This window comes from Oryza sativa, chromosome 1, assembly GCF_034140825.1.
Source record: "Oryza sativa Japonica Group chromosome 1, ASM3414082v1".
NCBI classification, from domain to species: Eukaryota; Viridiplantae; Streptophyta; class Magnoliopsida; order Poales; family Poaceae; genus Oryza; species Oryza sativa.
Window position 1 is genome coordinate 38,360,402 of NC_089035.1, and position 19,635 is coordinate 38,380,036.

At 46.6% G+C, this 19,635-nt stretch overlaps 2 protein-coding genes and 1 pseudogene across 4 annotated transcripts; 1 reads left to right on the forward strand and 2 right to left on the reverse strand.

Moving 5' to 3' along the window:
- The first annotated feature begins 144 nt into the window (after nt 1–144).
- On the forward strand, nt 145–6,047 carry LOC4324937 (ammonium transporter 3 member 1-like). 3 transcript variants are annotated; one of them, XM_066309680.1, is made up of 5 exons: nt 145–243; nt 1,168–1,238; nt 2,123–2,849; nt 3,036–4,455; nt 5,321–6,047. In XM_066309680.1, exons 4-5 carry the CDS (start codon nt 3,498–3,500, stop codon nt 5,857–5,859), a joined length of 1,497 nt encoding a protein of 498 aa, XP_066165777.1. In that variant the 5' UTR covers nt 145–243; nt 1,168–1,238; nt 2,123–2,849; nt 3,036–3,497; the 3' UTR covers nt 5,860–6,047. The 3 variants fall into 3 exon arrangements, with proteins under 3 accessions (XP_066165777.1, XP_066165801.1, NP_001383794.1); XM_066309704.1 differs by lacking the exon at nt 1,168–1,238; NM_001396865.1 differs by lacking the exons at nt 145–243; nt 1,168–1,238; nt 2,123–2,849 and having other exon boundaries at nt 3,049–4,455; nt 5,321–6,040.
- Nucleotides 6,048–7,461: 1,414 nt separating this feature from the next.
- On the reverse strand, nt 7,462–11,200 carry LOC107276737 (G-type lectin S-receptor-like serine/threonine-protein kinase At2g19130). The gene is made up of 3 exons (XM_026022360.2): nt 11,115–11,200; nt 10,762–11,014; nt 7,462–9,979 (listed from the first exon to the last, which is right to left on the reverse strand). The coding sequence occupies exons 2-3, from the start codon at nt 10,937–10,939 to the stop codon at nt 7,683–7,685; spliced, it is 2,475 nt and encodes an 824-aa protein (XP_025878145.1). The 5' UTR covers nt 10,940–11,014; nt 11,115–11,200; the 3' UTR covers nt 7,462–7,682.
- Nucleotides 11,201–13,834: 2,634 nt separating this feature from the next.
- Nucleotides 13,835–16,877, reverse strand: LOC4324938 (G-type lectin S-receptor-like serine/threonine-protein kinase At2g19130; annotated as a pseudogene).
- Nucleotides 16,878–19,635: the final 2,758 nt, after the last annotated feature.

Consider the following 19,635-nt stretch of genomic DNA (forward strand, 5'->3'; position numbering starts at 1 on the left):
TGTAAGCTACTTGTTACCTTTCTTTCTGTTATCAATGTACTATTTTTTTTTACAGTCCCATGCATATTTTGATTTAGACACGTCCTTTTCCATGATCAGGATGGTGTTATTCTTATCCACTGAAGGTTATCAGGGTTTCCGCTGATGTACATATCCAACTTCCTGGCTGGATTATTGTAATCTGTGGAAAAACCTGTAAGAGATGCTAATACTCTGATAACACCTATGACTCAGAACCCTTAGGTGAGTGCAGAGTGAACCTCCCTGCTTTTACAGAATAAATGATCTTAAATTTTCTCAAACTAAGAAGCTAATCAAACCAACTAGCAAAGAATTCACACGTCTCTTACATGAAAGTCATTAAATCTATGATAAATCGAATGACGCAGAGAAAAGAGGCTTTGTGTTTGTACTGCAGAAAATATATCTAGATAACTGCAGAAAAGAGGCTTGTCCATGGTCTCTGTTAGAGAACTGGCTGTAGTTTATTGGGTTGTTTTATCTTCAAATATATCTAGCAAATAATCTGACTTAAGTAAAACATTTCTAAGGTTAATTGAAATTTTAGGAGGCGTCTAAAACAATTGCAGTACTATACATACCGAGGTATATTGTTTCTCACCATGAGCCCCTGATGCACTTTTCTGGATCACAGTACAAGGTGGTCTGTTTTTTTATGATACTTGAAAAGACTATTCAACGATGATAAAATAACTCATGTTTAATTTAATTACTGCAAATTTTTCACCATTATACTTGTTTTAATTTGTTAGAATGCAACTGTCATATTATTTTGAAGTTTACTGTGTTTTCTCACTTCCCTTGATGCACAGCTTCTGTTAGTCGATCTTACTTTGCTCTAATATATTATTTTCCATACTAAAGCCCAAACATAAACTCACAAAATATCATCAATGAAGCAATAGCAGAAAAATCATGCCATTTATAATACATGAATCTGACAGTGAAGCAAAATGATCAGGTCACCGTTTGTCTTGGCTTTTGATGTTTGGCACAGCATAGTTGGACTTGGAACTCTGTATTGATTGCTGGGAAAAAGCAAGCCAAGCTTCTTTATCTGGACTAATGGCTGCATTATACTAATGTCACGCAAGTTTGACTATTTTCTGATTTTTTAAAACACTTCTATTTCTGCGTGGCCATTAGGAAGTGGATGCCTGAAAACATTAGATGGGGGAATTAAAAGATATAATGCTTCAGAGTCACCAATTTATCAGGTAATTCCTTCATAGCCGTGCGGCAGCTGCAGCTCACATTATGCGAGCTGCTTTCTCTGTTAGATATAACTTATGTAGATTAAGGCTAATCTCAGTGCCAGAAAATGAGGGGTTTAGGTTTGAGGAATATGAGAATATTTATGTAGATTGGACATAAAATACGACCTAGATTTACTTGCTAGTTTATTCAAGGCCAGCTCAAATTCATGAAGGTTTGGAAATTAGTTCTGATTGTGCTTATGCTCTTTTTTTTTTCCCTGTTACTAGATGGCTTGTCTTATCTGTCACATTGTCAAGCACTATGAGAACTTTGTCTAACATCACATTTGATGTGAATCTTTGTGTGCCTGCTACATATGGATTTGTTCTTATTTTGTGAGTTTCTACTTGAGTTCCTAGCTGTCATTTTTATTCTTTTTTTTTGTTCCAGCTAGTGCTTGTCGCTCACTCATAGCAAGATACGCACCCTTCTTGGTGATCCCTAAGTATACCCAAACACTTTATTGCGTTATTGTAGTTGGTATAGTCATCTTCTTGTCCATGCTAGGTCGCTAGCATTGTGCTTTTTCCACTTCTTTTTATCAATTGTTGTTCGTCAATCGAGCATAGCAGCTGATGTACTAGTTTAACACAAACTATACAATTCCACGGATGAAGGTGAAATGGAAGATGTTAACGGCAATGGTTACTTTCTGCCGGCCTTGCAATTGACGAGTTGGTCCTCCAAATATGATTGTAGATGTCGCTTTTGTGTTTTATGTAATCATATGTGCAAATGATCTACCTGAGATGATGTTGACTAATGTTAATTTAGATGATAATGGTATATTCTTGCAGACGAGTTCTTTCCGACGCCCCTGATACATATCTGTTGTCTTGTACAGAGTACAGACTTTCCATGGCGGCATGAGTGTCTCGTGGTGTCGTGCAGTAGCCCTGAACTCTTTCTGAATCACGAACTGGATAAAGCTTGATTGAGAGAGTTGGCAAGGTTGCTGTTCACATTAATCTGTGACCCAAGGTGTAAACAAAGCTTTTGGAATGCACCATGGAGGTCAGGGTTCTCCAAACCCTTTTAATCTCGTGGAATGAAAAGCAATGGAGGACTCATATTTGCTGTAGCTTTCGACCGTGGAGCTCACAGAATCCTCGTGCAGAACTGGGTGTAGCACTCACTACACTCCATCCCGTGGGAGCTTTTGGTACGACAAAGTTTGCAGTCATCAAAGTGGCAGTGTAAAATGGTGGGAGACTTGGGGTGACGACCTTGTAATCTTGCTGGTGAATCTCCCCTTCTAAAATCCTGTAGCAGATGTCCAAGAATATTCAACCAACTGCTGAAAAGTGAAAACGACCTTGGATCCCATATTCTCATTGTATTGGAGAGGTCAGCAAGCTGCTAGTGCTGCAATATGGAAGCAGGACTGGAGGAGCAGAGGCGATGCGTTTCACCCAATGCACTACGAGGTCAGACAGCCATCTGCTGCCACGTGTACTGCTACGGTCAGCCGTATGCGAAGCAAACAACAACCCACTACTGGACAGCAAAAGGCCCAGTCTACTTGCCAATCATTCGTTGCTCGGCCGGTTCTGTACTTCTGACGATCGCAGGTACAACTCGTCGGCCTGAAATCCTGTATGCTTCTTTACATAGGATTTTTTTCCCCTTTATCATGCATTAATCCTCTCTCATTTGATACAAAATCGTGAAAGACTTGACACTTCGATAAACTCAGAATAGAGGATCCGAATGGAAATTTACTCCAATTTTTTTTAAAAAAATTAAAAATAAAATAGGGCAGTGGCTACCTAGGACAAGAGCATCCAGCCAGGCCGAGGAAAATCCTTTACCAGCCAAGCCAAAACATTCACAAGTCCAGAAGCACACAAGACTCGATCACTCGAGTCTCTACGTGAATCTTAGCGGAAGATAAGGGAGCATCAGTACAGCCCAGCCAATAGGACGCGTTCTCCTCCAATCCCAAAGCCGCGCGCTTGGATTCTTCCCTCGCCGATCTCGCGAGCCCCAGCTGTGCTCGTTCATCACTAGGCTCTCCCTCGTGTCACTCACCATTCTATTCGCTCTCGCCGCCAGCTGCCTCGCCGCCTCACCCTATATATATATCTCGCCGTAAGTTCCCCATAGCTTCACCATCGCCGTGCACCGACCGACCGATCTCCGGCCAGCCGGCCAGCCAGCCAGCCACCGTAGTCGATCGTCGTCGAGAGAGCCGCTACTACGTACGTACGCACGCCGCGATGTCGGGGGACGCGTTCAACATGTCGGTGGCGTACCAGCCGTCGGGGATGGCGGTGCCGGAGTGGCTGAACAAGGGCGACAACGCGTGGCAGATGATCTCGGCGACGCTGGTGGGGATGCAGAGCGTGCCGGGGCTGGTGATCCTGTACGGCAGCATCGTGAAGAAGAAGTGGGCGGTGAACTCGGCGTTCATGGCGCTCTACGCCTTCGCCGCCGTGTGGCTGTGCTGGGTCACCTGGGGCTACAACATGTCGTTCGGCCACAAGCTCCTCCCGTTCTGGGGCAAGGCGCGGCCGGCGCTGGGCCAGAGCTTCCTCCTCGCCCAGGCCGTGCTCCCGCAGACGACGCAGTTCTACAAGGGCGGCGGCGGCGCCGACGCCGTGGTGGAGACGCCATGGGTGAACCCGCTCTACCCGATGGCCACCATGGTGTACTTCCAGTGCGTGTTCGCCGCCATCACGCTCATCCTCCTCGCCGGCTCGCTGCTGGGGCGGATGAACATCAAGGCGTGGATGCTGTTCGTCCCGCTCTGGCTCACCTTCTCCTACACCGTCGGCGCCTTCTCGCTGTGGGGCGGCGGCTTCCTCTTCCACTGGGGGGTCATGGACTACTCCGGCGGCTACGTCATCCACCTCTCGTCGGGTGTCGCCGGCTTCACCGCGGCGTACTGGGTGGGGCCCAGGTCGACCAAGGACAGGGAGAGGTTCCCGCCAAACAACGTGCTGCTCATGCTCACCGGCGCCGGCATACTGTGGATGGGGTGGGCGGGGTTCAACGGCGGCGACCCGTACTCCGCCAACATCGACTCCTCGCTCGCCGTGCTCAACACCAACATCTGCGCCGCCACCAGCCTCCTCGTCTGGACTTGCCTCGACGTCATCTTCTTCAAGAAGCCGTCCGTCATCGGCGCCGTCCAGGGCATGATCACCGGCCTCGTCTGCATCACTCCCGGCGCAGGTACCATCACACTATATATGCATGCTCCTCATCGCTTGCACCAGTGCACCGCCCATGCTTAATCTACACACAGTACACTAGGTGATCTTCGATCGTTTATACTGAAAATGAATTTTGGGCGAAAAAAAAACATTAGACATGACTAATTGAGTTTTATACTTATTATTACTTTCTCCTTTTCATAATATAAATCGTTTTGGATGTTTTTTTAAAAAAAATCTTTTAAGTTTGAATAAGTTTATAAAATAATTTAGCAAACATCTACAAAATCATTAGTTTCACTAAATATAGCATTAGATATATTTTAATAATACATTTGTTTTGTATTGAAAAATATTATTATATTTTTTAGAGTGAATTTCACCTGACCCATATATTATGGTCATAAGTTGCACAAAATCACAAAGTTTCACAAAACCACACTCTTGATTATTTTGATTTTGGTCTACCATACTTTTGAGTTCTATAATCAAATTTCAAGTTTATGAGTTATTATCTATCATATAAATGTTACATCTATGTTAGTTAAACTTTTTAAAATTTTGATACAGGAGTTTGTCAATTTGGTTAATGGCGTAGTTTTGTGAAACTTTAGAACTATAATACCCGGGGTTACGTTCCACGTGCTATGGTTTTGCGTAAATTGGTCCATAATAGATGATGCTTTATAAAATTTACTCTATTTTTTGATAAACTCGATTAAACTTTAAGAAGTTTAACTAGGAAAAGGTCATATGAAACGGATGGAGTATAAACTTGAAAATAGATTTATCTGAAATTTTAAACCGAGTTAGTAAAATCTGTATCTGGGGCTGGGCGTAACTGATCCGTCTTGAACGGCGTCTGCATATGCATGGTCGATCAGGCCTGGTGCAGGGTTGGGCGGCGATCGTGATGGGCATCCTCTCCGGCAGCATCCCGTGGTTCACGATGATGGTGGTGCACAAGCGGTCGCGCCTCCTGCAGCAGGTGGACGACACCCTGGGCGTCTTCCACACCCACGCCGTCGCCGGATTCCTCGGCGGCGCCACCACGGGCCTCTTCGCCGAGCCCGTCCTCTGCTCCCTCTTCCTCCCCGTCACCAACTCCCGCGGCGCCTTCTACCCCGGCCGCGGCGGCGGCCTCCAGTTCGTCCGCCAGGTGGCCGGCGCCCTCTTCATCATCTGCTGGAACGTGGTGGTCACCAGCCTCGTCTGCCTCGCCGTCCGCGCCGTGGTTCCCCTCCGGATGCCCGAGGAGGAGCTCGCCATCGGCGACGACGCCGTGCACGGGGAGGAGGCGTACGCGCTGTGGGGCGACGGCGAGAAGTACGACTCCACCAAGCACGGATGGTACTCCGACAACAACGACACGCACCACAACAACAACAAGGCCGCGCCCAGCGGCGTCACGCAGAACGTCTGATGATACGTGTCGGTTTTTTTTTCTTTTCCTTTCCTTTTTGGGGTTGTATACGTTACGAAATGCTGCGGTTTCCTGTCGTGGAATAATGTGGTGGTGGTTCTGAAACGGGTTTCTTCTTCGGGATGCTCTGGTTTGATGATTTCGACCATTCGAGATTTAATACAGCGGCTACTTTCTTTTCTCTGTCACTTGCAATTGAGTTTGTTTTGTCTCTGTAATTTTGAACTGAGTTTGTTTCTATTCCTTCCATGCCCTTGCACGTGTTACTACCACGTCCCAAAATATAAATAGCATCCGGATTCAAATTTGTCCAAATATAACTATGTCTAGGATGAGTATAGTCATACAACTTTCAAAACAAAATTTCTCTAAAATCATTTAATGAATTATAATGCACATTTAAATAATTATAATGTAACTTGTACATAAGATGCACAAAATTTTTGAAATATTTGCGATGGTCCAAGTGGCTAGTGCATACAGTGTGTGATCAATAGTTCCTGAGTTTGATTCCGTGTGACTGCGTGAATGTGTCAAAGAAATTTCTAGTGAATTTGTTCCGAATTAAATTTAAAAATATATTGTTCAATCATTTTTTTAGGAATATTCGGGATGCAAAAACTTTTTAGAAATATACCGTCGATCTCGCACAACCGTTGCGCGAAAATGACGTGGACGTGACGTCGCCGACGGTATCGCGCGGTGAAAGTGCGAGACCGCATGGTCTCGCGGAATGGAATAGCGAGACCGTTTGGTGATACCAGTGCCATGCTGAATTAATTAGTGATTAATTGTCATGATTAGCGATTAATTTAATTCCAAGTTGAATTAACTAAGGGGCTGTTCAAATTGATGTTATTTTAAACCATACTATTTTTTTAAAGTTACTAAAGATATACATACAATTTTTTTTGCAAACTTTTAGTAAATACATGAGAAATCATACTAAAATTTTGTTAAAATTGAATATTTTGTCTATAACCTGAACAGTCCCTAAGTTCGATTCCGTGTGACTGCGTGAGCGTGTCAAAGAAATTTCTAGTGAACTTGTTTCCTCCCACGCCAGAACGAATGTTTGAGCAATTCGGATCCTCTGCTTTAGAGGTACTAATGCAGAGGATGAACAGTACCACGCATTAGAATCACTATGGACCGTCGGATCAAGAGTGAAAGGACCAGATTGTGTGCTACATTCATGTTTGAGGCAGAGACTTGATGGACAAAAGATCGAAAGTTTTTCTATTTTCTGTCGACAAAAATTTAGTAAATTTGGATGCCAGCACAAATATTGAGGCAAATCCTGATTGAGAAAATAAATCTTTCGATTTTTTTTCCTTTTCTTTTGTCAACATAAATTTAGTAAATCCAGTGATTGTTATGAACAAGTAAATCCGGTGATTGTTATGAACAAATTTAGTAAATTCGGTGATTGTTATGAACAAAAACTACAGAAATTTAGTGAATCCGGTGATTGTTATGAACAAAAGATACAGAAATTTAGTAAATCGGTGATTGTTATGAAAAAAAAAACAAAGTCCGGTAATTTTCCTCCTTTCAGAATACGGAAATTTAGTAAATCCGGTGATTGTTATGAAGAAAAACTACAACCGGTAATATATTTTCCTTCTTTCAGAATACGGTAATATACAACATAACCAATGTCTGCTCGCCAAAACAAAAAAAAAATCCTGTTAAAAACAACAGCAACGGAAAGAGAGAGAACCATTGTCAACGACAAAGTTGAAAGACCCAGCTTTGACCATAGAAGCTGGGCTTTGACAGGCCAAGCCCAGGCTCGCCTCAAGCCTGCACCTGCAAGGACCTCAATTCGACGGTAATAAATCGGAGAAGAACTGCAAGTAATTTGATTGATCGGCCAACTCCGCGAGGAACTGAAGTGATCTCGGAATCGGCGGGACGCCGATCTCCACGAGCCCTTCGAGCACCTGCACCACCGTCGCCATGGCCGGCCTCGCGTTCTCGTCGTCCTGGATGCACCAGAACGCCACCCTGCATGCTCTCTCCGCCTCGCCCATGTCGGCGTCGCCGCCGAGCCGGCCGTCCACCACGGCGCTGACCAGCTCCTCCCGCCGGCCTCCGCCGCCGCCGACGAGCCTGCCCGCCGCCACCAACGGGAATGGGCGGTCCGCCGCCGCGCCGCCGTCGTCCTGCTGCTCCTGCCTCCTCCGTCGTCCCTGCACGTTCCGCCTCCCCGACACGATCTCGAGCAGCGTCATGCCGTAGCTGAACACGTCCGCCTTCGCCGTGACGGCCGTGCCGGCGATCCACTCCGGCGCGATGTACCCCACCGTGCCCCTCGCCGTGGTCAGCACGCGGCTGATGTCGCGGCCCATGAGCTTGGCGAGCCCGAAGTCGGCGACCTTGGGTGCAAACGAGCCATCGAGCAGTATGTTCTCTGGCTTGATGTCGCAGTGTATGATGCAATCCCTGCATTTCTCGTGGAGGTAGTCTAATCCCCTCGCGATTCCAAGAGCAATCTGGTACCTCGTGTTCCAACTCAGGACATGTTTTTTATTGTCAAAAAGTTGCTTGTCCAGTGAACCGTTTGGCATGTACTCGTAGACGAGTAGCCTTCGCGATTTCTCCGAGCAAAACCCGAGCAATCGAATCAGGTTGACGTGTTGGATGTTGCCGATCGTGCTCACCTCCGCGCGAAACTGCTTCTCCCCCTGACGAAAACCTTCGAGCTTCTTCACGGCCACCACGGTCGCATCAGGTAGCGACCCTTTGAACACTAAACCGAATGCGCCTCCCCCGAGCTTCTCGGAGAAATTTTTGGTCACAGATTTCAGGTCACGGTATGTGAATGCTATCAAGGAACCTTCCACTCTTGTTGTTTCCTTTACCATTCTTCTTCTGAAGATGAAAAACAAAGCAGCTATCATGAGTACTAGAACACTAGTAGCAACGATGGCAATAGTGATCAAGTTCTTGGTGTTCTTCTGCTTCTGGCCAGACAATTCTGAAGCGGCCAAGCGAATCAAAACAGTGCTGCTTCCTTGGCTACTAATGGCAGACACATCCTGCAGGTTGATGAGGTCTCCATGCCACAGTGAGCAGCTGCCGTTGTAGGAGTAAGCAGTGCAAGAACAACTTCTTAAGCATGCTTGCTCACACTGATCATTTCCTATGACCACCACGCTCTCTGCATTGCTTGGTAATCTCACGTTGGCCATCGTGTAGAAACCATCAGTCCTCCCCATCACTGAGGCATTGCTGCTACACTGCAGCTCGACGTTTCTTCTGCACCCTGAAGTGTGATCTCCCTGCAACCACTCGCCAACGTTCTGCTCGCTGAATCCCCGGAGGCAGCTACAAGATGTCAGTGCGTTCTCGGTGCAGACACTGAACGGGCCACACAGCGAGTACACGTCGCACTTCACCTTGGGCTGAGACCAGAACGGCATCCAGTCCTTGGCTGCGTAGATCCATGTCAAGAACTGGATCTGCCCCATCTCGCTCAGGAAGAACCTCGTGAGGACGGACTCGTCCTTGAGGTCGTACACGAAGTAGCTCTCGCTCTCGTTCTCGCCATTGACGTAGTCGAAGGTGTACGTCGAGCTCGGGTAGCATCCCGTCATCTCCGGCACGTCGGCGAATATGCGGCCAGTCCAGTTGCCGCTCGTCCAGTACTGCTGCGTGATGCTCCATTCGAGCAGGTATTGGCTCGTGCCATTCGGATCCAGCTCGAGGGAGAAGACGCCTGGAGATGGGTCATTGCGAGCCTTCCATGCGACCAGACGGGTGCTCACGCCGGCGAGCTTGTTATTCCGGCCGAGCTTGCCGCCGGGGAGCCAGGTGTTGCCGAAATGGTCGAAGCTCTGCCAGTGGATGATGGAGGTGTTCGATTCGTCTGCGAGGACAAGGTTGCCGGTGTCGAGGATGACACCGACCGTGGAGTTGGAGGCGATCTTGGAGATGTTCGTGGACCAAATTGCAGTTGTTGAATTGTCGAGTAATACCATGTTGCCGTCGGTTGCTATGGTTAGTTGTGAGGTGTCCGGATTCGAGATTGGAGTGCCCCTGTTTGCAACCCAGACAGGTGTGTGTTTGGAAATTTGGTTGTACCAGATGCCAAGGTACCAATGCTGTGAATTTTCTGTTGCACATCAAAAGGAGTAGTACCTCTTAGTAAGCACACAAAAATCAAAAGCATAAATCTCATAAAAGAAACAAGAACAACTAAGGGGCAACTTGGTTATCAATTAGTTAATTAGAAAAAGTTATAAGCGTATTAAAATTGAACACAAAACTTTAGGGTTAAACCTTTTACCACTACACTATCAAGTGCATCTGAAAAGATTAAATCTTATACCAATGGTAATTTGTAGTAACTATAATATATTTAAGAAAAAAAAGTTGACAAAACTATTCTCCTCTCATTCAAAGTTGTTTTGCACCACAATAACTCATGTTTTGTTGTTGTGGAAAACCACATGTACTCCCTCCAGTTATAAATATTTGTTGTTTAGGACAAAATTCAGCCGAACTCTTGGAGCTTTGGCCATTAATTTTATATTAGGATAAGTCTATAAAATATAATGAATCTATCGTAATAGTATTTTTCAAGGCATATCTATCTTCACATACCACTTTTTAAAACTAAACAATTGAATCAATTATTGATGATCAATTTTTTAAAAATTTAACCAAATCTCGTATAAATGTTAACTAGATGAAATGGAGTAACTATGAACCTTGTTCATGTTATTTTCTTTCTTGTTGCTACGATCTCGCTCCACGTATTTGGATTGTTAGAAATTAAAGCACCGACATATTTCCTCTAGAGGCTATACACATTCTAAAATTTTCCTTACTACGCTCTTTTCTTGTAACACAAACAATTAAAGCCGGAAACAAACACATAGAATGTGGCGGTACCTGGCTGGAAGAAACCGAGCGCGAACTTGCGACGCTTGGACACCAGTGCACTCTGGCTGCCGGACAACGGGCGTTTGGCAGTGACGGTATCGGCAAACACCACAGCACTTTGCAGAGCGGCCATGGCTATGACAAGCAGGCAAGGAAGAACGAGAGCAGAGGAGCAGGGCGGCGCCATTGTTTCCAGTCTCTGAATTCAAGGGACGGAGCTTGGACCTGGCTACCTGGCCGTTGGTAATAGGCGACGGACAACCTGCAGGAAATGCAGAAAGAAAGTGAAATGCAGTGGCAACGAAAGAGAAGGAGGGTGAAACGTTTATTCCTCCTGGCTTAGTAACTCAGTTGCTGCTTACTGTCTTGCAATCTCCATTCCAGTATAAGATCATTTTGGCTTCTTCGGTTTCTACTAAAATAAGTTTATTTTGAGCAGATCATTGTATTGGAGTTTATGATAATAGAAAATAAATACATAGGATTTCGCTGTCTCTTCGGTCTCAATGGTTCTGGAGTCCATCCACGCGGAGGGCCATATGTGGTCTTTAGCTGTCATCGCCGCTTTTGGGAATTTGTTGGTAGTCTAGTGTGGCTTGGCCCCTTCCCGCTGCTTGGAGTCTGTTTTTAGCCACCGTAGTTTCTTTAAGCTTTAGTTTTTTTTTTCTTCTCTTGCTTTTTCTTCCTTCCCCTAGCATAAGCCAGTCTGGTTGATTGCGTCGTGTAACTAAAACTCTTTTTCTTTTAATATATTGACGTGTAATCCTTTTGCGCATTCGCGAAAAAAAGTAGATAAAAAAGAAATAATTACATTGGGATTTTAATAAAGTGTTGGGGTGGGATTATAGCATTCTTTTTAATTAGTATGTGTGAGGTACGTAAAAGTTAAATTTATTTTGAGACAGGGACAGTAATTATTTCACGAAACTTTGCGAGGTGGGATATATAGCCGGAGCTTAGAGGCAACAGGTGCAAGCTAGCTCAATGTAATTTTTCCTCGCCGGGCCGAGGCTAAGCGGCAAGCGTCAATGTCGCATATCCTAATTAACTCGCCGGTCATAAAACCAGTCACTGTATCGATCGGTCCGTCACACGCCGTGCCGTCTCGGACGCCCATACGCATTTCGCGCTGCGCCATGGCATGCACGAAGCCACGCACGCACTCAACGAAGATTTTTCGTTCGCCGCACGCAATGCCGAGCTCTGCGTGCGGCGGTGTTGCTCGCCGTGGTGGCCGGCGCGTGGGACGGTGGGAGTGGGACGTGCCCGTGTGAATGTGTGATCCGAAATTGCTGCATGCGCGCGTGATGTGCGTCAAGCACATTGCGATGCTGGGCCGGAATGAGCCCGTCGTGAGGGTGAGACGGAGGATCAACGAATCAGAAAGCCCAGAGTGCAACTGTGCAAGCCGACTTGTACCGATTAACTATGTTGACATCGGAGCGAAAATACCGCCTACGGAAATGGGAAGACCGTGCAAGATTTGGAGATTGCTACTACGTCCGATATTTTGCAAAACATCGGACGATGTTTTGCTATATTGTTGCAAGATGTTTTACTGTACTGTTACAAAATGTTTCACATGTTACACTACTCGATGAAAAATGTTTCAACAATAATGTTTTAGATGTTTCATCGATAGGAGAAAATATTTCATCGCTTGAACACAATTGTTTCAGCTCTCAAAAAAAAAGTTTCAACGAATTAAAACAATGAAACAAATCGATTCACACTCTGAAACATTTCGTTGTATCTTTTGAAACATCAAATTTCATCTATTGATACATCAACGAACCACACACACAAGATACAAAATATATGAAATACCATCAAAATACCCAATGAGACATTTTGGTCAAACATGGTGGAAAACCAAAAATATGTGGGCTGAAACATCAAAAAACCGTACAACAAAAGGTGCCAGTTTAGACCCTTCTTCCTCCTCTTCGGTGGTCGGCCGTTTCCGAGCTCGGCACCGGAGCTCTTTCGCGCCACCAATGGCCTGTGGAACGTTGTCGACGTTGATAAAACCCTATCACAATCGAGGAAGGCATGGCTGACCGTATCGCCATCGAGCACCATCCCATGCCGCCGTTGAGGAAGATGAGGCTGACCATGCCATTGTCAAAGACAGAGAGGTCATCGCCAGTGTGGTCGTCGGCGTCCTCCTCCCACTTCGTGTTGCGCCGCCCCACCACCGTCGGCTTGGTCGCTGGCATCCTCCTCGCTCCTCACATGGTCGTGCTGCGGAGAGCGAGATGTGCCGCTACGGTGTTGAGGGGAGAGAAAGAGAGAAGAACGAGTGGTTCACATAGAGATAAGGTTGACCAGTGGATAGAAAATAGTGGAAGAGTAGTTAGGTGGGACCCACTCGGTGGAACGTCCGATTTTTTATCGCGTATCGAACGTCGGAGTAAAAACATTTTTGGTTAGATTGTGGTCCGCCTACGAAAATTGGTTTTTGAAGGACCACGTAAGGGCGCAGTTGCAGTATATTTAAACATAGTTAGCAAATAATAATGTTGGCTCGTATCGTTGTTCTTTCCTTCTAGAGATGAAGATGAAAATTAAGTTTTTTTACGCAAAACGAGGTGGTATCAACATATGATTGATTGAGTTTTAATTATTATAAATTAAAAAAAGATTAATATGATATTTTAGAGCAACTTTTATATATAAATGGCTTGTTTACTTTGCTACCATTTTCAACCTTATATTTATTTGGCAAAGTTACCAATAAAGTGACTACATTTAATTTGTTGTTAAATTTTAGTAAGTACATATGAAATCTTGCCAAAATTTGGTAACCTTGCCAAAATTTTGACAAGGTAATAGTTTAAAAAGCGTGGCACGAAAATCTTAATCTTACGGTGCTCGCTTTGCCACAAGAATCTGCTCGCCAAAACAAGCTGGGCTGTTTGGTTTACCACAATTTGCCTCATCATGCCACAACTCAAGTTAGCCAGGTTTGACTTAGTTAGGCATTCGTTTGGTTGGTGCCACACTTTTGGCAAGATTCCTTCACCATGATGTGGGTCCCACTGTCATTGACACATAAAAGTGTGGCAAGTGTACTCTCCTATGGCTGAAGTATGGCTTCAATTTTATTGGCCACATGTTAAGCATGTTAGTTAAATGAAGTATAGCAAGTTTTGGTAACGTGAGTATGCAAGTTCTGGCGATTTTAACGCTTAGCCGCCCAAACGCAGACTGGCGTCAAGCCTGCAACCGCCTCACTTTGACGGTAAATCGGAGAAAAACCGCAAGTTATTCGACTGATTCGCGAGGTCCGCGAGGATTTGGAGTGATCTCGGAACCGGCGGGACGCCGATCTCCACAAGCCCTTCGAGCACCTGCACCACCGTCGCCATGGCCGGCCTCGCCTTCTCGTCGTCCTGGATGCACCAGCACGCCACCCTGCATGCTCTCTCCACCTCGCCCATGTCGGCGTTGACGCCTACACGGCCGTCCACCACGGCGCTGACCAGCTCATCCCGGCCGCCGCCACCGCCGCCGAGCGTGCTCGCCGCCAGCAACGGGAGCAGGCCGTCCACCGCCGCGCCACCCTGCTCCTGCACGTTCCTCCGCCCCGACACGATCTCGAGCAGCGTCATGCCGTAGCTGAACACGTCCGCCTTCGCCGTCACGGCCGTGCCGGCGATCCACTCCGGCGCGATGTACCCCACCGTGCCCCTCGACGTGGTCAGCACCCGGCTGAAGTCGCGGCCCATGAGCTTGGCGAGGCCGAAGTCCGCAACCTTGGGAGCAAACGAGCCATCGAGCAGTATGTTTTCTGGCTTGATGTCGCAGTGTATTATGCAATCCCTGCATTTCTCGTGGAGGTAGTCTAATCCCCTCGCGATTCCAAGAGCAATCTTGTACCTCGTGTTCCAACTCAGGACGTGTTGGTTACTTCCAAAAAGATGCTTGTCCAACGAACCATTCGGCATGTACTCGTAGACGAGTAGTCTTCGAGTTTTCTCTGAACAAAACCCGAGCAATCTAATCAGGTTGACGTGTTGGATGTTGCCGATTGTGCTCACTTCTGAGCGAAACTGCTTCTCCCCCTGACGAAAACCTTCGAGCTTCTTCACGGCCACCATGGTTGCATCAGGCAGTGACCCTTTGAACACTGAACCGAAGGCGCCTCCTCCGAGCTTCTCGGAGAAATTTTTGGTCACAGATTTCAGGTCACGGTATGTGAATGATATCAAGGAACCTTCCACTCGTGTTGTTGCCTTCACCATTCTTCTTCTCAAGATGACAACCAAAACAGCTATCATGAGTAGTACAGCACCAGTAGCAAGGACAGAAAAAGTGATCAACTTCTTGGTATGCTTTTGCTTCTGTCCAGACAATTCTGAAGCAGCCAATCGAATCAAAACTGCGCTGCTGCCTTGGCTACCAATGACACTCACATCTTGCAGGTTGATGAGGTCTCTGTACCACAGTGAGCAGCTGCCATTGTAGGAGTAGGCAGTGCAAGAACATTACTTAGGCATGCTTCCTCACACTGATCAATACCTGCGGCCACCACACTCTCTGCGTCGCTTGGTAATCTTACATTAGCCATCGTGTAGAACCGATCAGTACTCCTTCCTACCACCGAGCCATTGCTGCTGCACTGCAGCTCCACGTTTCTTCTGCACCCTGAAGTGTGATCTCCCTGCAACCATTCGCCAACGTTTTGCTCACCGAAGCCACGGAGGCAGCTACAAGATGCCATTGCATTCTCGGTGCAGACACTGAACGGCCCACACAACGAGTACACGTCGCACTGCGCCTTGGGCTGCGACCAGAACAGCATCCAGTCGTTGGCGCCGTTCATCCATGTCAAGAACTGGATCTGCCCCATCTCGCCCAAGACGAACCTCGTGAGGACCGAGTCGTCCTTGAGGTCGTACACGAAGTAGCTCTCGTTCTCGCCGTTGACGTAGTCGAAGGTGTACAGCGAATTCGGGTAGCTGCCGGTCGGCGTCATCTCCGGCACGCCGGTGAAGATGCGGCCGGTCCAGTTGCCGCTTGTCCAGTACTGCAGTGTACTGTTCCATTGGAGCAGGTATTGGCTCGTGCCGTTCGGGTCCAGCTCGAGGGAGAACACGCCGGGGACTGGGTCATTGCGTGCCTTCCATGCGACAAGACGAGTGCTCACGCCGGTGAGCTTGTTCCGGCCGAGCTTGCCGCCGGGGAGCCAGGTATCGCCGAAATGGTCGAAGCTCTGCCAGAGGATGATGGAGGTGTTCGATGCGTCTGCGAGGACAAGGTTGCCGGAGTCGAGGATGACACCGACCGTGGAATTGGAGGTGAAGTTGGAGATGTTCGTGGACCAAATTGCAGTTGTTGAATTGTCGAGTAATACCATGTTGCCGTCGGTTGCTATGGTTAGTTGTGAGGTGTCCGGATTCGAGATTGGAGAGCCCCTGTTTGCAACCCAGACCGGCGTGTGCTTGGAGATTTGGTAGTACCAGGTGCCAAGGTACCAATGCTCTGAGTTTTCTGTTGCACATCAAAAAGTGGCCGAGTAAATGAACATGTCGCTCATCAGTACGTAATGCTAAAGCTAAATTTTAGTTCTCCGAATAACATGAGAAAACTTAGTCCAAACTATACTATTCTCTTTACTTTATTGTTAAGGCTACCATATTTTCTAGTGTAAGTTGTAGGTACCGTATATTTTGAGGTACTAAATTTTTTAATGTAAAATTTAAGTACCTTTGATATATTTTCTCAAAGAACGTAAAATTTCTCTAATATTAAAGTTATTTTTAAACCAAAAGAATCATGTATTGTAGCTACGGAAAACCACATGTAACCACGAAGAATCATGTATAACAGGTTGGGAGGTACCTGGCTGGAAGAAACCTAGCGCGAACTTGCCGCGGTTGGACACCAGTGGCCTCTGCCTGCCGGACAACGGCCGGTCGGCGGCGACGGTGTCAGCGGCGTCCGCCAATACCACCACACCACTCTGCAGAGCGGCCATGGCTATGACAAACAGGCAGGGAAGAAGAACGAGAGCAGAGGAACAGAGCGGCGCTCCTGAGCTCGCCATCGTTCCAGTCTCCGAAATGAAGGACGGACAAGGCAGACCACAAACATTCTAGCAGTAGAAAGAAAGTGAAATGCAGGTACGAAAGCGAACAGAGATTTAATTCCATTCAGACTGTGTGTTAGCGATCGGAGTAATTATTTTGATGACATGATTTGTGGGAACGAAACGGAGTCCGGAAGAACAGGTCAAGCCAGCGTCATAGTCGTATCCTATCGCCGGTCATAAAAACCAATCACTATTGTATATATCGATCGATCTGTCACACTGTCACGCCGTGGTCCCTCGGGCACCCACTCGCGCCATGGCATTCGCGAAACCGAAGGATTTTCGCGGGCCGCGATGCCAAACTGGCGTCTTGATCGATGGAGGGGTTATAACTGAACATACTATTATTTTTGATACAAAAGTTCATGTATCAATGAAAAATGCCCTATCTTAGTTGTAGCATGATCATTACAACCATTGACGCTGACGCTTGAGGTTTGACCTGTTGCCATCAAGCCTCGGCTATTCCAGCACGCAAAGTTTCTTTTTTGTTTTCAAGTATTCCCTCTATTTCATAATGTAAGTCATTCTAGTATTTCCTACATTCATATTGATGCCAATGAATCTACATTCATATCTAGATTCATTGGCATCAATATGAATGTAGGAAATACTAGAATGACTTACATTCTGAAACGGATGAAGTAACTACTAGTACACACTAGGGCAGTAGCCGTGCAAACCACGGTAAGCGTGCCTCTAGCCCATTCAATTGATAAATTTAGCCACAAATCATCTGTGGGTCACGCACCCTACAATGCCCGTGACCCCACAGCATTAGTGCCCCATTGTGCTTCTCACGCCCAAAAAATCCACCGCTTCCGCTTCTCCTCATCCCCGTGTGGCTTCACTGCCGGTGACCTCTCGTCCCCCCTTCTTGGCGCACGCCGCGGTGATGGCGCAGAAGTCATCGTCGGAGCCCGCGGTCGAGTGCTCCGACTCCTAAGGCTACTGGTCCAGCTGTCACGTGAGCAGCCACGGTCACCACCACAAGGCTGCGGTGGACAACTGTTAACAATGAAATTTGGAAGTCGGGAAAGACGTCATCGGCTTAGAATCATTATCGGCTACAGCATCTCGGAATCAGCCGATGGGAGTTATCAAGTCGCCAATAGTCGGATTCCTCCTATATTCGGTTAAGGAAATCAATCTACTAAAGGAAGCTTATCCCTAAGTGACCGAGTTTAAAGAGGATGCGGCATGGCAGTTTATCTATTAATTAGGAATAGTTTGTTAGTTTCCTTTTATCATTAGGAAAGTGCGTTTAGTATCCGATAAGGACTTTATATTTTCCTTTTATCTTTACATTAGTTTCTTTCTTGTCCGACAAGGACTTGTATCAACCCATGGGTATAAATATGTACACTCGGGGTCTATGTAATCAATCTCTACGATCAATACAATTCGTCGCATCGCCACCCTTTTTACTTCTACTTTTGTTTTTTACGTTCCGGCGGAACTTGGCACCCGACGCGGGCCTGCATCGTCTTCGATCTCCGGCGAAGGGATAAGTCCAATGTTCCGTCAGCCCAGGCAATTGTCTCATCTACATCGGCGTCGTTCAAGGCTGCATCAGTACATTCGACCTCTTGGATTGCTCTAGTTTGGATGATATATTTGCCTACCTATTTATCATATGTCTTTGTTAATCTAGTCTTAGCATATCAATTTAGCTCTATCGGCTGCTTCTCGCTTTAGGGTTTCTGCCGGTATCGGCTAAATCGCGTTGCTAGATTAGATTAGATTAGCTTAGGCATCTACCACCCTGAAAACTCAGTCAACAGCTTGATTGTCTAGATATTATGTTTTTTTTCATACTTAGTGCTGCATCAGTTAAGTTTGATATACTAAGTCGTGCTTAGAACCATAATCTCTAGCCTGCTTCTTGATTGCCAATAAGGGTTTCATCGGGGTTTCAGCCGATGAGTTATCTGGATGTTGCATCGGCTCATAAGGATTGCATATACATATAAGTAGGATTTAGCCGATGACAACAAAGGTTTCATTGTTTAATCTAATTTCGTGGGTTTCATGACATCGGACCTCCAGCCGATGGGTGCTTTAACCTTCGGATCAATACTTGTTCTACTATATCATATTGTTAGCCGATTGGTTTCTACTGGATTATATTGCTATATTACATCATCATCAGCCGATTGCCTTTATATCATTATCTACATTGGACATATAGCCGATTGCTTAAACCCTATCACTATCGGCTGGTATCGGCATCGGCTATTATCGACTATCGGCTGGAACTACTCCATCGGCTTGTCAGCCGATCAGCTGTTTGATCTATTATTTGCAAATCTTGTCAGTTGCAGGATCAAATTGACTGGCATGCCCGCATCTCGTCAATATTTGGACCTGCACTGGAGCTAAGCAGATCTCCCAAGCCGGTGTGTTCGATTTTTTCGTCAACAACAACGACCCGTCGGAGAGGGAAGGTGGCGGCGAGGGCGCCGCCTCGCCGAGGTCGCCGGCCACTGTCAATTCACTCCACCTGCCGCCAGCCTCGCTTGCCAAGGTCGCCGCCCGCCTCTCCCCAAAAGAGATGGAGAAAAGGGAGAGAGGAGAGAAAAGAAAGGAGTGAAGATGACATGCGGGGCCCACGTGGCCCCACTATTTTTAATTACTTTGTGTGTGTAGCTAACAAGTGGGCCCGCAGTTTTTATTATTTTTTTGGGATTGAATTGTCACGTCAATGCCACGTGAGACAAAGACGTAGTCAAACCAACCACGTAAACGTCACATTAGCGCCACGTCAGCCAAAACCGCCTTCCAAA

What these genes read in the sequence shown, in the direction of transcription:
- LOC4324937 (XM_066309680.1), top strand. Translation starts at nt 3,498, where the DNA reads ATGTCGGGGGACGCGTTCAACATGTCGGTGGCGTACCAGCCGTCGGGG. An exon ending in CTGCATCACTCCCGGCGCAG is followed by an intron (nt 4,456 to 5,320) that starts GTACCATCACAC and finishes ATGGTCGATCAG; the next exon opens with GCCTGGTGCAGGGTTGGGCG.
- LOC107276737 (XM_026022360.2), bottom strand. Translation starts at nt 10,939, where the DNA reads ATGGCGCCGCCCTGCTCCTCTGCTCTCGTTCTTCCTTGCCTGCTTGTC. An exon ending in GCTCGGTTTCTTCCAGCCAG is followed by an intron (nt 9,980 to 10,761) that starts GTACCGCCACAT and finishes GATGTGCAACAG; the next exon opens with AAAATTCACAGCATTGGTAC.